The sequence below is a fragment of the Eleutherodactylus coqui genome, chromosome 13, assembly GCF_035609145.1.
Source record: "Eleutherodactylus coqui strain aEleCoq1 chromosome 13, aEleCoq1.hap1, whole genome shotgun sequence".
Lineage (NCBI taxonomy): Eukaryota > Metazoa > Chordata > Amphibia > Anura > Eleutherodactylidae > Eleutherodactylus > Eleutherodactylus coqui.
In genome coordinates, this window is record NC_089849.1 from 73,572,289 (window position 1) to 73,591,818 (window position 19,530).

The following is a 19,530-nucleotide window of genomic DNA, read 5'->3' on the forward strand; positions in this document are numbered from 1 at the left end:
ACATGCATTGTGCTGCTTCATTCATCTTCAGTGGGGCTGACAGAGATAGCAGAACGCTTGCACTCGACTATTTCCATCAGCTTCATTGAAATGAATGAACCAGCGGCCGCACATGCTTGGCCACTGCTCCAGGCAGTCTGATATCACTGCGGGTGGGTGCAGAGAGTTCTCATTGGTGAGACCCCTTCTGACCAGACTTTTATCACCTATCCTACGGATAGGTGATAAAAGTCTATCTTGGGCTAACCACTTTAAAGTGACTGTCAAGTCTGGAGTTTAAAACTTATATGTAAAGGCCCATTTACACAGGACAAGTGTCGGGGAAATGATGCCTGACACTCGTCCCTGTGTCTCCGCGCTCCCATGCTCCTGCACGGGAGCTAGCACAGTTGGTTCGCACACGGAGCGGCCAGCAGGGGGGCGAGGAAGTGCAGGAGATTTCTCTCTTCTCGTTCCCCCGCCCCTTTCTGTTCTCATAACACAGGCGCCATTCGCTACTGAACAGCCGCTGTTTAAACTGAACGATGAGCGATGATCTTCATCGTTTACGCAGCATAAAAGATCAGCGATGACTATCATCGCTCATCGTGCAGTTTAAACAGCAAACGTTCAGTAGCGAACGGCGCCTGTGTTATGTGAATGGAGAGGGGCGAGGGAACGAGAGGAGAGAAATTTCCTGCAGTTCCTCACCCCCTGCTGGCCGCTACGTGTGCGAGCCAGCTGTGCTAGCTCCCGTGCAGAAGCATCGTTTGTCTGACACTTGTCCTGTGTAAATAGGCCTTAAGTTAGGGGATTATTACCTGCTAATTATTTACTTCAATGCTTGCTCCTTGGCCACTTTTCGTTTTATCTCAACTATATAAGGGCAGAGCTGTGATCTGTGACTACAGGGAGTCTGCAGTAGTCTGAGACGCACTCTCTTTCTCCTCATTGGTTCAGGTTGCTGCTCCACCACTCCTCCTGCAGCTCTACACCCTTTGGTTGGCTGGTGTGTATAAGCACAAATTTATCACAGGCTCACCAGTAAAGGCCCATTTACATGGAGCCATAATCTCTCAAACGACAGTTTGACTGACAGCTTTGAGCGTTCATTTTGCATAAACTATTAAGTAGCTACTCAGCTACTTAATAGCAATTAAGTGTGCAAATGAAGCCTTCACTGAAAGCAGTTAATAGCTGGAGGGCTCTTATCTGCATTCAGTTCTTTTGTTCTCCAGCGTGAAACAATGCTATCAGCACTACCAGCGGAGAACTGCTGATAAGGCGGAAGGACTATTCTTAGGTTGGCCTGAACTTACTTAAGGATCAGCTAGCAGTGCAAGAAAAGTGCACGATGGCCGCACGTTTAGACACAATGATTATCGCTCAAACACTCGCTTTTTAGTGATTTTTGAGCAATCATCACTCCGTGTAAATGGGCCTTAAGTCGTTGTACAGAGAGATGATTTCTATTACAACAAGGACAGAGTGATTATGAAATATAGATTATAACTAGAGATGAGCGAACACCAAAATGTTCGGGTGTTCGTTATTCGGAACGAACTTCCCGTGATGCTCGAGGGTTCGTTTCGAACAACGAACCCCATTGAAGTCAATGGGCGACCAGAACATTTTTGTATTTCGCCGATGCTCGCTAAGGTTTTCATGTGTGAAAATCTGGGCAATTCAGGAAAGTGATGGGAATGACACAGAAACGGATAGGGCAGGCGAGGGGCTACATGGTGGGCTGCATCTCAAGTTCACAGGTCCCACTATTAAGCCACAATACCGGCAAGAGTGCCCCCCCCCCCCCACTGTCAGCATTAAGATCGTCCTCCTCTGGCACAGCTGTAACAGCTGTAGCAGAGAAGAACGATGTTTGCCCATTGAATTCAATGGAGCGGCAATACAGCATGTTCCACTGAATGCAATGGGCTGCCCGCGATCGCAGGATGAATGGTCGGAAAGGGGTTAAATATATAACCCCTTTCCTGCAATTCATCCAGAAATGTGTTACACTAAAAATATATACCGGCGTATAAGGCGACGGGGCGTATAAGACGACCCCCCAACTGTCACCTTATACGCCGGTAATACAGTGGAGAAAAGAATAAAAATCATTACTTACGTTTTTAGATGATCTGCGGCGCTCCTGCAGGCTGTCACTCCCTCCTAATCCACGGCAGACAAGCTTTCTCTATGAAAGGCTTTAAATCCCTGCCTCCAGAAAGACACGTGCCTTCAGCCAATCACAGCCAATGACAATGATGTCATTGAATGGCTGTGATTGGCTGTGTTTCTGGAGGCGGGGATTTCAAGCCTTGAAATCCCCGCCTCCAGAAACACAGCCAATCACAGCCATTCAATGACATCATTGTCATTGGCTGTGATTGGCTGAAGGCACGTGTGCTTCTGGAGGCAGGGATTTAAAGTCTTTCGTGGAGAAAGCAATACTCTGCCGTGGACCAGGAGGGAGTGACAGCCTGCAGGAGCGCCGCAGATCATCTAAAAACGTAAGTAATGATTTTTATTCTTTGCTCCACTGTATTACCGGCGTATAAGGTGACAGTTGGGGGGTCGTCTTATACGCCCCGTCGCCTTATACGCCGGTATATATTTTTAGTGTAACACATTTCTGGATGAATTGCAGGAAAGGGGTTATATATTTAACCCCTTTCCGACCATTCATCCTGCGATCGCCGGCAGCCCATTGCATTCAGTGGAACATGCTGTATTGCCGCTCCATTGAATTCAATGGGCAAACATCGTTCTTCTCTGCTACAGCTGTTACAGCTGTGCCAGAGAAGAAGGATTTGTCTTCTATATGTTCTCAATGGGGTCAGCGCTGCTGCCGCTGGCCCCATTGAGCGCATATAGAATGCATCCATAGCGAGCCGCGGGAGGGGCAGATTTCAATACTGGGGTGACACCTTATCTCCCCAGCCACTCACAGCAGGGGGGTGGTATAGGGCTTAAACGTTGCAGGGGGAAGTTGTAATGCCTTCCCTGTCTTTATATTGGCCAAAAAAAAGCGCTAACGTCTCAGGGAAGAAAGTTAAATTAACCAGAACACCGCATGGTGTTCGTTACGAATAACGAACATCCCGAACACCCTAATATTCGCACGAATATCAAGCTCGGACGAACGCGTTCGCTCATCTCTAATTATAACCCACCATAATTATCAGGTAACTGCCACATATATACTGAGGGAAATGAGCTTTATTTAGGGCGCCTAAAGTGAGAAAAATATCTTACAAAGACTTTTAAAGGGGATGTCCAAGTTGTATATTCTCTATAAAACCTAATTCATGATGTAGATAAATAACTAACAGGCATATACTCGGCAATCCCCACTCCCCCGCTGTGCCCTACTTTGCCGCTCTGGGTCTTCCCTCTGACATCATGTTTACAGGCTACCCCAGCCTATTTATGGGACATCACAGGCGCTTCAGCCAATGACAGAGCTCAGCGCTCAATCATTGATCTCTGTCATTGGCTGCAGCGCCTGTGATGTCCCATAAACCGTCAGGACTGCAGACTGTAGACAGAGTTCAGAGTGGAGGACAGAACAGCACCATGGAGCACAACGGGGATCAGGGAGAGGTGAGTATATGCCTGTTAATTATTTTACTACATGAGGAATGGGGTTATATAAAAAACATACATCTTGAACAACCCCTTTCATATGTTATTTTAAACGTCAAATATAAAAGTTTTAATTAATAAACCATTTTTTTCAGTTTCCTCTCTGCAAACAGAGGTGGAGAATTTGGCTTTACGTTTATTCTACATGGAGAATATGTCCGGTGATGTGCATTCAGACATCTCAGTTATGAAACGTGCGGTTCAGAAAACAGAAGCCGAGAGAATTCAGGCTGAGGTGGAGAAGCAAAAACAGGTATGGTAATCTGAAAATAAAGGTTTCTTGTCTTGGCAGATGAGCATATTATAACATGTCCGTAATACGTCAAATGACATTACAGCCATACGTTATCAGTATTTCAGCAGTATTTGCCTTTGTATTTGCTGTCATTGTTTTTTTCTACTGGGCAAATACTGATCCATATTTGCCCAATTTTGGGCCCCATTTTCAGCCGTTTAAGATGACTGCAGCAATTTTCCTAATTTTACCTAATGCACACTATGCACTGCTCTCTGATTAGCCAGTGCTGATCACATGAGCAGCTCTAGCCAATCGGAGAGCGTGTATAGTGTATTAGTAGTCCAACACTACCAATGCACTGTGGGGATTAGATTGTCTCAAGAGTGTCTCGGCCATCCTGGACAGCTGGAAACCGGACCCAGAACTGGCTGATCAGAGGGATGATAGAGAAGAACAACTGCAGTTAATATACCCCTGCCTATTCCTGTCCCGGGAAAGAGTTTTGTCCGAAAACTGTAGACTCACTTTAATTTTTTTCGTGTGTGGGGAATGGAAACAAAATAGCAATTTTGTCATTGTTTTTTAAACTTGTTTTAGACCACCCCCTGTGGGGTATTTATCCTACAGTCCTCATGATACATCCAGGTCAATATTCACAGTTCCCATAATATGTCCAGACAACTGTTCACATGTATGTGTGCAGATTTGGTTTTACATTACATATTTCTTAGGACATGTTTGTGGATCGGCTAACACGGGAACTTGACAGACTTACAGAACAGATTGCCCTCTATGAATCACAAACTAATGCTCAAAGAGAAGACACAAAGGCTGCCCGAGAGGCCGTGGCTGAGGTTAGCACGAATACTTGCTGGCATAAGGACTGAATGCTTTTTGCATAATTCTGAAGAAAACACTATTCATTTCAATTGCAGGCCAACATGGAAATTGAAGCTATAGGTCTTGAGAAGAAGCAATTACTACAGCAGTGGAATAGTAGTCTTATTGGAATGACAAGAAGGGATGAAGCCTATGCGGCTCTTCAGGAAGCTCTCATGTATTAATGCATTTCTAGAAAGTATATTGGGGAAAACTCAAATGATGATCAAAGTTGGAGCAACTCTTTACATTTAACAATTAAGCTAATGTTATACCTAAAACTATTTCACATAAGCTAAACCCTTGAGAAAACAGCCTGGAAGTGAGAGCTTTAACCCTTTCCAATCCAATTTTGGATTCAGGGTTTCCTAAAAGGCTTTCTCTTTTTGCTTTTATACAACACTGCCATCTGCTGGCTAAAGCCGGTATGTGCGCTAGAGAGGCTCTGACAGCGGAGTGGCTGGCAATAGAAGGTAAGAATACCCTGTCGTCCGTCTTCTGACATTGTGCAAGCTTCAATCAGAATGTAGGAAGACGTCAGACAGTGGATTGGAAAGGGTTAAAGGGATTATCTCATCTCAAGAGTCGCTTCTCATATGACCTTTCTAAAGCATATGGATGTCCTAGAAGGGCCCCCACCATGTCTGTACATGGCCTTATATAACTTAAAATCCATCGTTCAGCCACAGAGAGATAAAGTAGCTCTCAACAGACCGCATGCTGTGTTCTCCATGGGAGCCAGATTACAATGTATTCTGCTGGGATCCAAGTGAAGAGCAATGCAACTGTGCACACAGCAGGGTGTGGGATTAGTCAAATGATGGGCTCTGCAAACAGCTCCTGGAGGCCCTTTTACATGCAAATGGAGATGATAAAGTGTTAATGAGCATTACTGGCCATTAAGACTCTATGCAAAAAGATTGTTAAAACTTTCAATCTTTCAATTGTTTGAAACACTATATTTGGGTGTAAATGGGCCTTTCCTTGTAGGTCAAGGTCTTTAGACATGCCACCCAGGGTTTCAGTTATCATTGGAATCACAAATGCTGGCTTTTGCCAGGGACACTGTATTTCAACTTTCAGATCTTCATATTTGGCTATTTTCTGCTGTTTCTTATTACTATTTATTTTTTTAAGCTTGGCATGGCAGGAGCTTCGCTCCATGGAGACAGAAATAGAAGGCTATAAGAAGTCTGTTACAAAGGAAGAGGAAATACATGAGAAACTTGCTTTCATGATTAATCGTGCGGAGAGTGATGCAGCCATGAGCAAAAAGCTGATTTATCAATGTCAAGCTAAGCAAGAAGCACTGCGAATAGAGTTCAGCACATACATGCGTACATTAGAGGAGACTGAGCAAGTTCTAAGCAGGGTCACCGCAGTAAGTATTCCTATATGATGTATAAAGTGTCAAAATGAAAATGATAGCAAAGAGTACTGGACAGAAACATTTAGAGTGGTGGGAAAAAAGAGAGTTTGATAGGTAGATAGGTACCAGAACAAATCTTAGTAGTACAGTCTAAAAGCCAGATCCTGATACATCATGCGCCCACTTTTCTTCCTTCCCTTCAATAGATACAGCAGAGCCTCACTGACTTTTCCCAGTAGTCACAGCACAGCCCATGTCATTAGTAGTTACGCACACTCTTATCACCCAGTTCACCATGGAGTACCTTCTCCCTTCCCTTTTACTAACACCCATGCCTCCTCCCTCCAGTACAGGAGCCCTCCATCAGTCAGTGCAGGACCTTCTTATATTTCTTCACTAGACATAGCAAGTTCTTTCTCCAGCAGTATCAGTAAAGTTCCTACTAGTATATATTATCTCAACAAGAAACAAACTATTCTCATTCATCGTTCAGTCGTTGACTCGGGTTTAGACCGAACAATTATCGTTCACTTCCATTCGATTGACGATTTTTTGAACGATGATCATGCCATCTAAAAGCACCTTAGAACAGCCTGTCTTTGTGCATTTGGCAGTGGGTGGAAGTGCCTGGCTACCAAATACCTGTAGGGTAGAAAGCAAAATCTAGTGGGCAGGTCTAATATTCAATCTATGGGCTTGGTCACATACACCGATGTATGCATATAAAAGTAAAAGCCTTGGCCAGTTCTTTTTTTATCATTGAGTTTTACTGCTTACACTTTCCTAAATGCAAATCACACCTGGTTGTTTTTGAGGTATAGGTCACATTTTAGTTAAAATCAAGTTGTGATTCATTTCATCTTGGACTTCTTTGGAAAATAGTGTGCATGTATTCTCAATGGGAAATAAGCAGCTGACAAACACCACTAGTGGTGGCTTATCTCCTATGAGAACAAATTAATGAGCATGTTGAAATCCAACATACCTCATCCTTTTTTTACCCCAACATCTGCCATCAGGTAAGTGTTGCAACTCCCCCCTACACATTAGATGATCCACCGGTCCCGCTGATAATAGCAGTTTGGACAATATTCTTCTTAAAGGGGCACAGTCATCACCTTTGAGCTCCATAAACTAAGTTATGGGGCTCAGAGTTAAGAGAACGGTAAGTACTGGGAGAAATCTTTCATATTTACTGAGTGCCCGTTCCAGCCTTATGTCCCCACAAAGCCAGCAGCTTAAAGGGGTTTTGTCATTTAAAAAAAATCAATACTTACCTATTCCTCCCCAGGTAGACTCCCTGCCGATCTTCTCCAGTCCCCTGAGTCACCTCATCTCCAGCCAGACGGATCCTCTTCTTCTTGTTATGATGTGTCCATTCCTTGCATTCTTCTTCTTGCCTGGCAATGTACTATTGACTTAGCGATTGTAGCCGAGCTATTGGAGACTGTGTTGCGCTTGCGCGCAGGAAGAAGAATGCAAGGAATGGACGCTTCGTCACCTGAAGAAGAGGATCTGGCCAGCTGGAGGTGAGGTGACCTGGGGAACTGCAGGAGACAGGAGAGGATTGGTGAGTAGAAGATGCGGTAAGTAGACTGCCTGGGGAGGAATAGGTAAGTATAGATTTTTTTTTTTTAATGACAGAACCCCTTAAACTCTTCACAAGCATCTCCCATTCATATTGGAGGTACACACATAGAGTCAAGCTATTGGTGCGCTCACTTTGTGGGGACACAGGGCTGGAATGTGGCGCTTGGTAAGTGTGAAGGATACCTCCCTGCACTTCCTGTTCCCTTACCGTTGAATCCCATAACTTAGTTTATGGGGATCAAAGGTGATAACTGTGTCCCTTTAATGAACAGGTGCTTGAGTTCCAGTTTTTGTATTGTTATGGTATTGTATTGTTACTGCAGCATGTGAATGCAGCCCATGCTGTACTTTTATACCCATTATAAAGGTTATATAATTTACCAATACACTATGAACTATGTTGCATCGCTTTAGGAAAGAGCTGGACGTTGGACCGAGCTGAACTCTCTACGGAAACAAATTGAGAAGGAATCCCAAGTCAAAGGAAGTCTGGAAACTCAGATAATGGAAAAGCTTCAAGAAAAGTTAACATCGGACAAAGCGGCTAAATATTCATCATTACTGACTGAAAAACTACACAGAAGAAAGCTTGAATTGGTAAGTTATTTAATGAACAGCTAAAGGTCTCTTCTGTTTATCAACAAGTGAAAACCTCTGTCCACATTGGCATCTTATTAACTGTAGAGCCAAGCCATTGTTTCATGAAAGTCACCTTTGTATTGTACCACCGCTATTATACTAATGGAACCAAGATGATTGTTCACTTCTCTGCCAACTAACTACGCTGTATGTCAGTTTTTAATATACAGTACCGTACTTCAATGACAACATTGTGTCTACTCACATATTACTTATAGGAGATCGATTATGCGAAGATGGAGAATGAGACCGCTCAAGTACAGCTGGAACTTAATCACAGCTCATCACGAATCCTAGCTCTACAGAGGACACTGGCAGAGATGGACCAAAAAATTGAAACCACCAATGAGCTGATCTCCCACAGCCAGAGTGAAATAGCAAAGCGCACCATAGCAATCGAAAGGAAACAAGCCAGCATCAACTTATACAGCAAGCAAATTGAGACAATTCTTACAGAATTTGGGGTATGTTAGTTCACTAACCTGCGGAAACGTATATTTTCTTGAATAAACTTTTCCTGCAAATGAATATTAGGTAATGTAATGCGTTTCTCCAATATTTCCTTGTAATCTATTACAAATGAATATCTATAGATCTTACGGCTCGTTCATATCGGTGTCAAAGGTTTGATTGGGAACCTCCGTTGCTGATTTCCACTAAAAAACTGGACAGAATCATGCAGCAGTATTTCATCCTGTCAAATCCGACTAGAGAGATGGACAGAAACTGAAGTGATCCCATTATAGTCAATGGGGTCCATTCGGCATCATTCAGTTCCATCATATGATGGTTCTATTCGGCCAAGGGTTGCCATTTTCTTGCTTCTCGAACAGAACAGGAAAATGGAAAGCGCTAGCGCTGATGTGAATGAGCCCTAACATTCATCGTTCCTTCAGTCTCCAATTACATATGTTAAAAGGCATATCTCACCGAAGGCAACTCTATATCAAAATGAAGGTGTGGTGGTAAGGTGATTGCCGTGGGTCTAGATTCTCTAACCCCAGGCACCGCAGGGCAAATATAGAGGAGATATGGTATTACATGACAGCCATTCAAATGAAATGTAGTACATAGGCAGGCTGGGTCCACAAGGTTGGGAGCTGATCAGGGGCATAACTAAAGGCTCAGGGGCCCTGATGTAAAAGGTGAGCTGGGGCCCCCGCTCTATCTCTATCTGTACCAGTACCCATACCTAAATCATGCTGCACAGAGGCATAACTTGAAGCTTCTGGACCCCAATGCAAGACCTGTAACAGGGCCCCCAACTATAATGCTTTATTCATAGTACTGGGCTCCCTATATGAGAAGAGAGGCCTTATGGGCCCCCTAAGGCTCCTGGGCCCGGGTGCAACCGCATCCCTGCACCCTCTATAGTTACGCCCCTGGAGCTGATGTTATAGTCAGCTCTCCATTCTGGCTCATAAAAAGGGGCGAACCCTTCTACGACATCCATGTGCCCTATGCATCCCCATCAGTCTAGAAGACAGCTAGCCACATGGGCACCTCCACCTTGGGAACCTTCTCTGTCTCTCACAGAAATGAGAGGTATCGTGATATGCCTACTGCAACCATGACGTAATAAGGACAAGTAGTAGAGGCAGGATTATTTTTCTTGGTCCTCAAATTGTGCTAATTAGTATAGCTTTCATAGATCATATAAATATTTATTGACTCACTTAAAGGGATCTTGCCCTGGTGAAAGATTCCATTTATGATCTATATTGTCCGGCTTTACAATTTCACCTTACATTAGCCATGTACAAAAATCATTTTCATCAACTTGATATGTTTATTTCCATAAATTGAAAGGGTCACGCCAAAATTGATATTTAGCACAATATGCTTTTTCCAGTTGGAAAACGGTTTATTTTATTGGACCTGTCGTATCTTTGCTAGTTTATTAGTGCTTAACATCTACAAATAGGAAAATGAAGAAGATTAGTAAGTCCCATTTCTGTACTGTAGGTTGGAATCAATTGTCTTTAGTACTATAGTGGTTAGGACTTTTGTTGGATTGTTAACAGTAATATTTCAGTTTATGGCCAGCTTTAGTTCAAGTAGACATTATTAAATATACACCCAGGTGATACATTTAACCTGTGTAGAGTATATTAACATTGACTTTCTTTTCGCTAAGGGTAAAGAATTGGGACCTATGGAGATCCTGATAACTACACTGACCAAAGAGATAGACGAATGTAATTCAGAAATTGCGTCAGTTCAACAGTATTGGCTGCGGTTGCAGACAGAAATGGTAAGGCTGACCAAGCAGAGAGAAGAGCAGGCTGCTTCAGTGGAGTTGTTAAAGAAAGAACTGACTATTTTACAACAGAGAAAAGTCCGTACAGAAAGTGAGTACCACAAAAATACTGTGTAACCAGGGGTGTAACTATAATTCTTAGATCCTCACATCAGAGCCTACCTGTACACAGTTAGCAAATAATTAACCTATCTTGAGTTACCAATAATGATTCCTATAGATATTGAGTCTTTGGTTGCTTTTTTCAGTACTACAATCAGGGTAAAAAACCTGAATTTCTCTAGCTTCTACATGGTAGTTTTATAACTTTGAATTTTAAACTGTTTTATGCACAAAGTATTTAATGATCTAGATTCCAATTATGTACTTCGTTACAATTAAAGTGTTCCTCTACTCCATTCTACTGCCCAATCTGACATCAGATATGGAAAGATGCTACTTACAATGGGTGGTAGTTGGCAATCCTGCAACTCCTGGAGAGGAATTCTAATTGATATGACCGACTTATAGAAGGCAGAACAGGTTCTAAATTAAAGGGCAAAACCAATCACAGAGTAGAACCTAAAACATAACTTTTTTACAACTATAGACAAAAACAGAACTGTTTTTGATTGGTTTTGCCCGCTAATTAATAAGACCCATAAACAAGACTCTCTGGGTATCACGAAGTTGCCTCTAGAATTGTACTACCCAGCTTGCACTAGTGTCTCTCCATGCTCGATATCAGATAGGGCTGGAAAATGAAATTGGAGGGATACTTTAAAGTGTACTTGATTTTCAGATAACTTTTCAGCCTAAGCCACCATGTGTGTACATGAGGAATAACACTATTTATGGCCACTATAAGGCTTGTATCCTGAATGTGTTTAGCAGTTTTCCCCTCTGCAGGCTCATCTCTAATTCTCAGTATTCCCTGAGCTGATGGGTGGAGACTAGCTGCTATGATGTCTCCCATAGACTGCACAAAGAAAGTAGAGGAGATTCTGCTTTCCTATCACTAGCTCGTATACAAAGAAGCAGCAGCAGGACAGAAAACATTATACAGCAGTACTCAGCAGTGTAAATATAGTTCCAGTAGCTGTGAGACTGTAAAACACTTTCTATTAGCTACAGCAGCTTCTCTGTCTGTGTCTCTCTACTTCTCTATCAATCTGCTCCTCCCTCCACCCTTTTTATAGATTTCTATGGGCACTATAGAATATATTCTAATACCTCAATTAAGAGCCCTTTTACATCATTCAAAAAATCGTTCGATCATGCAAATTTGAATTGTTCAGTGTAAAAAAGGCCAACAATTGAACGACAAACGAGAAATCTTTCGCTCATACGTGTGAACAGTAATCGTTTATTCGATGATATTCACGGGTAAAGTGAATGTGAATGACTGAGCAATGTGTAAACGCAATTCTGAATGAAATTGCGAACGATTTATCTGCCTGTATAAACAGGCTGCACAAACGAATGAGCAAACTCTGTCATCTTTCACTCGTGCAAACAATTTATCGCTCCGTGTAAAAGGAGTCTAAGCTGATTAGTCTCGTCTCTGAATATAGATATAGCAGTGAATTCAGAGTGAGTGAACAGTTCTGGGGGAGCCTGATAAGTGGAGAGCAAAACATTATATTCTGATTATACAATAATCTTTATTTATATAATGCCAACATATATGGAATGAGAGGGATCTGATAAGATAAAAAGATGAAGTCTCTTAAATTCAACTCTATTATTTTTTCTAAAATTTGTTAAAAGCTCAATTACCGATTAAAGGGTCCTCTCATATGGGACGGGATTCTGTACCAAAATCCGCAGATCTAAATGCAGAATTGATGACAGAATTCTGCCATTTTCACTTCTGCTAAAAAAATCCGCATATTAGTAGTGGAGATTGTGGTGCTGTATATTGCACAAGAGGGCTGTTGTGGAATATTTTGTACTGCGTGAAATCACACTTAGGCCACCTGCAGACGGCCGGGTCGGATCTCGCAGCAGGATCTGACCCGCGTGCGGCTCTCACCAGCTCCAGCGGCTCCGGCTGTGTGATATCCTGGCTGAAGCCCAGCCGGCGCGCTGGGAGTGACATCTCTGTGCGGGTCTCGCAAAGGCCGAAATAGAACATGCCGCGATTGGTTTTCCGCATGAAAATAAACGAGGACAAATCGCGGCCATCTGCATAGGATTGCATTTTGTAATGCAATCCTATGCAGGCGGGCACGGGCGGAAATTCTGCGGGAAATGCTGCTGTGGAATTTCCGCCCGTGTGCAGGGGGCCTTAAAGGGGTTTTCGAAATTAAAACTGTTAGGTGAAAATGGGTCCCCTAGATGAAAAACATAATAAAGAGTTCATACTCGCCCCCTCCCCGCTCCCTGTAATCCCCCACCATCGGCTCCGGGTCTCCTTGCTGATGTAATGTTTACAGGCTGCAGTCAGTCTGTGCTGTCCCATAAACAGGTGCTGCAGCCAATGACAAGTCCCTTGTATATGCAGCAGAAATATGCAGTATGGTTCACTTGAAATAGCAACGCCTACATTGGTGTGAAGAAATATCACCTGCAGTTCTCCAGAGTGTTCACAAAGACTGGTTTTAACTATGGTGGACACATCAAAAATGTCTAGTAAAGCACTTTGTGAAACTTTTTCTTCACTTAAATAAGTAAAGATAGGGTAAAACTGACACTCTGAGTGTGTTTCTGAGCCTATTTTAGCTAGTGATTGCTATATCACATGACTTCCTTCCCATTTCAAAAACATGAGCTGAATTCAATATGGTGGATTTCAAAATGGCCGCTGAAAAGTTTCCCCCACCAAAAAAATGCAGCCTGCTTCCCAATTAGTCAATTTTCTCATTATTACACCAGTTAAACGGGTGTTTCTAGACTTTTTGCCGCACCCTGTATTTATCCCATCTGTGGGTGAAATGTGCGTTAACAACCCCTGTTTTTCCAGACTCATGAACTTCCTGCAGATAACGTTCTCAAGATACTTTTCTCCAGATCTGGACATGGAACCATACACAGTACATTGCAAGACACTTAAGTTAATTGTGTGGCAAAGGTCGGAACTTCTGCTTCTTTCCATTTTTGGGTAATGGCGGAAAACCATTAAAAACACTAAAGTCCAGAATACCAAAGTCCTCCATGGAGCAGATGTCATGGCTGTAGTTCCCGACCTGAGTGTCCCTTATTTGTTATGGGATTTAAGATGAATTTTGAATCTTACCTTTGCTTTATTTAACATCTATTAACCTTTTTCCAATCCACTGTCTGATGTCTTAATACATTCTGATTGAAGGCTGTGCAGCTCTGAATATCATAAGACGTCCGGCAGGGTATTCTTACTGTCTGCTCTATTGTCGGGAGCCTCGATGGCATGTCACATACTGCAGTACTGGCTCTAGCCAGTAGATGGCGCCATTACATAATGGCAGAAAGAGAAAGCCCCCTAGGAAACCCTGAATCCAAAATTGGATTGCAAAGAGTTAAATAGCGTGATTTTTGTTGCATTGATGAACAGTTTCATTACTAACTATTTCTTGGCAGATGAAATTGAACAAGACAAAAATGAGCAAAAAGATATTGAACATCACATGAAGAACTTGAAAAACGACATGCTGCGTCTGAATATGCTGCTCAGCAAAAAGTCCAGCTCGAAGGAGCAGCTACTGCAGTATAACCAGCTGATGGAGAGCGACTTTATGGGGTCTCTTCGGGTAAGCGCTAGTGGAAATACACTGCTGGGTATAGTAAGATGCAGAATACAGACCTCGGCTCTCCACTTGTGTTTCAGGAGGCAGAAAAAGAGTCCATAGAAATGCAAGAGAATCTGGAAAATGTGCAGGAGGAGAAGGAAAGACTTCTTCACAGCCTGGTGGAAACTGAGTGAGTGCAATTGGTGGCCACATGTACCAGTTATATTATATACAGACAGCATTGATTGCTTGGGGTCAGGGCCGGTAGTATAACAGATATGAACTGACACAAGAGAATATTCCAGAAGGATGGAGGTATGTGCTACTAGTGGGAATACAACCTGCAGTCACAGAGCCAACAGAACTCAATGCTTCGGACTTGATGAGCTAGCAGATATATCTACAGGTGTACACATTGGCATTTTCCAGTGGGACATCAGTGAAGAGGGAAGAACACTAGTAGTATTGAGGCCAGTGGCACCAATGTGATTAGTGACACTGTAACGTCACCAGTTGACGTAGGGAAAGCCAAGCTACATAGGTAGAGCAAGCTCTATGGTGAACACTATACATGCTGAACCTCACCAACCAGGAACTACTAGAGAACATCTGCTAGAAACAAGATAAGAACAGACACATAACATTGGGTATGTTGGGGAGTAATTGCTGAAGAAGCTTTCATTGTGACTAATAGCCCTACTGTCCATTATGGCTGCTATGGTTCATCCCATTCCAGTCCCCTCCTCATGTAGATAGAATGGCCACTAGATTCTCAGACCACCATATGGACACCGTGTTACCGTGTTTTGGTGAGCTGAGACATTCCTCCATACTCTCGGAGCAAGGGACCTTCTGGTGAAGATAGAGAATGGGTGGGGGGTGGAAAAAGGTGTTCAGATTAATATTTGTGTTTATCTGCATTTCCTGTCTTTCATCAGACATCACATTATGCTTTGGGAAAAGAAAATTCAACTGGCCAAGGAGATGCGTAACGCAGTGGACAGTGAGGTTGCTCAAGGAGAGATCAAAGCCATGAAAGCAGAGATCCATCGCATGCAGGTGAACAGGAAGCAGGGGTTCTTGTCTATAAATGACTTATAAACTCACACCGTATCTCCCATACCACACATGAATGACCACCTGACTTCTGAAAATGGCAGCCACGGGACACAATGGTCAGACCATCACCACCAAGAGACTAATGTCATATTTTGTAGGATTTATTTATGGTATGAAGAGCTTAAAATGCCGGTGATTCTGGCAGAAGGTCATATGATAATCTGAGCATGAGAATATGACATATCTGTATGTGTCAGTGCAGAGACTTAAAGCTATATCTGTTAGACATAGACTCCATATTGTTGAGTTGCAACAATGTCCATTGAATACAGGAGTGAGATTATATAGAAAGTAGCAGGAGTGCAAATGCCATGATTTATAACTGTACTAAATGTATATTTGCGCCTGTAGATCCGATATGCCCAGCTGATGAAACAGCAAGAGAAAATGATCCGTGATATGGAAGCAGTTGTGTCTAGAAGAGAGACTATAACGATACGGGGTAAAAATCAAGCTGAGAAGGACAACAAGCACCTCACTGCCAGGGATTTTCAGGGGAAAATGCAAGAACTAAGAAAAAAAATTGAGGAAATCTTAATGGTAAGACAGTACGGTTAAGCATCTGCTAAATAGTAAGGTTATATAAAATATCACCTGGCTGGCATTGTTATGGGGGTAAGCAGGCTGGGTCGAAAAGCTGTTAGGAAATGAGGTCATTCAATCATCTGGAGTGATGACAGTCAACTGGCAATGTATCGGTGTGGCATGACTGAAAGTCTTTGGCTTTGTCTTAAAGACGGGCTCAGGAGGCATGTGAGAGCTTAAAAAGGGGTTTTCTAGGCAAAAATATTATTGATGGCCTAGATTATCAATAGTTGATTTTCAGGATCCGCCGATCAGGACCCTGGCTGATCAGCTAATAAGACGTCCATTGTCAGCGCTTCTACATACAGGGGTTGTAACAGAAGCTGCAGCTCCAACCTCTGTGTAGTGGCCAGCACTTGTAACTACATGCTAGGGTCTCATTGAAATCAGTGAGAGCTGTGCATGCAGTTACAAGCGCCGGCCACTACATGAGTTGGGTCGGAGCAACAGCTTTAGCTCCAACCCTTGTGTGTAGCGGTGCTGAGAGCGGGTGCCCAATCAGCTGATCGGCGGGGGTCCCGAGTGGTGGATCCAGTATTGTTGATCTATCCTGATATCCTATTTTTGCCTTGAAAACCCCTTTAAACTTTGGTGCCCACATAATGGTTGGGCATCAGTGCTGCTATCAGACTGTATGGGAGACTGCAGGATAGGTTGCTTCCATGTGTTGGAGTCATTCATCATCTCCCTGATAAGATTAGGCAGACCTTAACCCATCAAGATTGATGTCAGCAAGTATTTTCCTTTGTTTCTAAATGATTATTGAAAAGTGAAGATGATGTCCTATCTCACATCTGATGCCATTATCTCCACTAATATGAAGGTGAACATACGGAAGGGACAAATGAAATACAATAATGGCTTGGTCTGTATATTGCATAGAATACAGATGAATGTAGCAAGACCATCTCTGACCTTGAAGACACTCAGAAGACACTCAGCACCGCCATCTCAGATAAACAGCACCATATCTCCAGCATGAAATTAGACGCCATCTCCAAGGAAAATGAAATTGAGCAACTACAAGAAAAGAAACGTCAGGTGATTTTAGCGTTATGCTTTTTTTTGTTATTAGGGAATCTGTCAGCAAAATTGACCCCCGTAAAATCTGCCGCAACATTCAAGAAAAAGTATACTCTAAAAGACAGCCAGGGACTGGAAGAGTCACATGGGCAGAGTAAGACCAGCATCTCCATGCTTGGATTGGCTATATTGACAGGAGTCTTCCTGTTTGTGTATAAGGGAAAGCCTGTCAATCAGCGTGTGTGGGGAGAAACCATGCAGGCAGGACCCCGCCCCAGTGACTCTTCTTGTCTAAGGTATGATTCTTACCTGAAATGTTGTAGCGTTTCAGAATAAAACATATATTGCTGCACTGCGGGCGGCTGTTGGACTTCATGCTGTCCGTGGTTTGGGCTGTATGAACCTAGTGGCAAGTTCTCTTTAGCACCCCTAGATGGGTGCTGGGGAAATCAGTTCAAACATCCCACAACTGCGATGATAAATCAAGTACTACAGAGAAAAAGGTCTTTTAATTAGTCATGTGCCGTATGCTAACGAATGTGTCCACTGGGTGTTCTTCATCTTTGAAGTGTCCTATGTTTTTGCCAGCAACCCCTCCCAAACTTCGCCACTTTTGATTGATTTCTGTAAAGGACATAGAATGAGGCTGGAGACTTTAGCCAAGAGCAGAAGGCCAGAGAGGTTTGGGAGAGGGTTGCAGATGATGACTCAGGACACTTTGCAGATGAAGGAACATCCGAACACCTAGCAGATGCTTACAGGGGTTGTCCAGTTACAGGGCAACATTGCCCAGATAGCTGCTGTACTTGCCTCTCCTCTGCTGTCACCATACAGCACTGCAGCCCTGCCATGGTCACAGTGTTTATTGCGGAAGATGACATCACAGGAAGTCACCTGGCCGCTGCAGTGTCATTGCTCTGAACTCCTGGCATCATGGCGCCCATGATATGAGCTCTGATTCCAGGAGAATGGGCAATGACACTATAGCCTCTGATTGGCTGCAGCAGTCACCTGATCTCCGGTGACATAATCTAACACAACAAACATGGGACCACAGCAGGAATGCATAATTGGATAGCAGTGGCAGAGGAGGGGTAAGCACAGCCCTTTTTGATATTTTAACACAGATGAAGCTATTGGGGTAATGTTGCCTGGTAACGGGTATCCCCTTTAATGATATTTATTAGTGTACTGCATGTAAGTGAATGAAGGATCGTTTTCTCCTGCATGCTTGGCTTTTGATACCAAATATGGTGATGTTTGCACCTGTTTAGTGGTATGAAAGGTTTATGGGGTTCTGACCTTTAATTGTACATTCTTTTACTAACGTTAGAAATGTTCCTCTCTGTTCTATTTCACATCAGAACCTGTCCCAGATTGTGGCCTTTCAGACTCGTGTGAAGCATCTGCAAGCTGTGAAGGAAGGCAAATATATTCCAGTTTTCAGCAGCCTACAAACATTGGAAGCAGAGCGGCAAAAGCAGGAGACCCACCTGCACACAGTGAGCACCATCATCCACCAGATCCAGCAGGAGTATCCGCAGTATCAGAGCCTTCTGCATCACATAAGTCTGGCGCTGGAGGCGAAGCTTGGAGCGCAGGAGGGTGCTAGCGAGAGGGCACCATGACTTAGCACTCTGATGTGGAAAAGCTCTTCAATTTAAGGATGTAGCTGGAATATGCTGGCCATAAATAAAGTATACATTAAATAGAATATAAAACGCAGTTCACACCTTAGTATCTTTTATAAGAATGAAGATATAATTGACTTATATTGTGCAGATAAGTTAGCAATCCCCCTCAGATTCAGCATTATCCCACAAGATGATTTTATGCCAAGGTGATTTTTTTTATTTCTGATATGAAGGAAGAGGCCAGGAAAGTGTATGTGAAATGAGTTGTAGGACAAAAATCCTAATTAGAGATGAGCGAGTATACTCACTAAGGCACATTACTCGAGCGAGTAATGCCTTAACCGAGTATCTCCCCGCTCGTCTCTAAAGATTCGGGGGCCGGCGCGGGTGACAGGTGAGTTGCTGCGGGGAGCGGGGGGGAGAGAGGGAGAGAGAGATCTCCCCTCCGTTCCTCCCCGCTCTCCCCCGCCGGCCCCCGAATCTTTAGAGAGGAGCGGGGAGATACTCGGCTAAGGCACTACTCGCTCGAGTAATGTGCCTTAGCGAGTATACTCGCTCATCTCTAATCCTAATCATTATTATTTATTTTAGCCCTAAGTTCATCTATTTTTTTAGTTTGTTATCTACAATTATACACTGATCAGCCATAACACTGAAACCACTTTCTTAATTATATGTGTCCTTCTCATGCCGCTAAAGCCACTATAAACTGTGGAGGCATGGCATGGCCTCTACAAGACCTTTGAAGGTCTCCCATGGAATCTGGCACCTAGATTTTAGCAGACTTTAAAGTTTACCTTTTTTTTCAGTTGGCTTTTCAGAATAAACTTTCATATATTTCTGCATGAGGAGTAGCAGTATCTCTGTCTCTAATTGCCAGT

General features: G+C 43.2%; 1 protein-coding gene across 2 annotated transcripts in view; it reads left to right on the top strand.

Moving 5' to 3' along the window:
- The window catches only part of CCDC40 (coiled-coil domain 40 molecular ruler complex subunit), a 42,396-nt gene extending 23,656 nt beyond the window's left edge, over nt 1–18,740 (top strand). For both annotated transcript variants that reach the window (XM_066587338.1, XM_066587339.1), the window contains exons 7-19: nt 3,723–3,880; nt 4,597–4,719; nt 4,801–4,922; nt 5,882–6,125; nt 8,118–8,300; nt 8,561–8,806; nt 10,480–10,693; nt 14,140–14,309; nt 14,387–14,478; nt 15,227–15,347; nt 15,759–15,947; nt 16,875–17,033; nt 18,380–18,740. In XM_066587338.1, the coding sequence (XP_066443435.1) occupies nt 3,723–3,880; nt 4,597–4,719; nt 4,801–4,922; nt 5,882–6,125; nt 8,118–8,300; nt 8,561–8,806; nt 10,480–10,693; nt 14,140–14,309; nt 14,387–14,478; nt 15,227–15,347; nt 15,759–15,947; nt 16,875–17,033; nt 18,380–18,643 (2,285 nt within the window). In that variant the 3' untranslated portion in view covers nt 18,644–18,740. The remainder of the gene's footprint in view (nt 1–3,722; nt 3,881–4,596; nt 4,720–4,800; nt 4,923–5,881; nt 6,126–8,117; nt 8,301–8,560; nt 8,807–10,479; nt 10,694–14,139; nt 14,310–14,386; nt 14,479–15,226; nt 15,348–15,758; nt 15,948–16,874; nt 17,034–18,379) is intronic.
- Nucleotides 18,741–19,530: the final 790 nt, after the last annotated feature.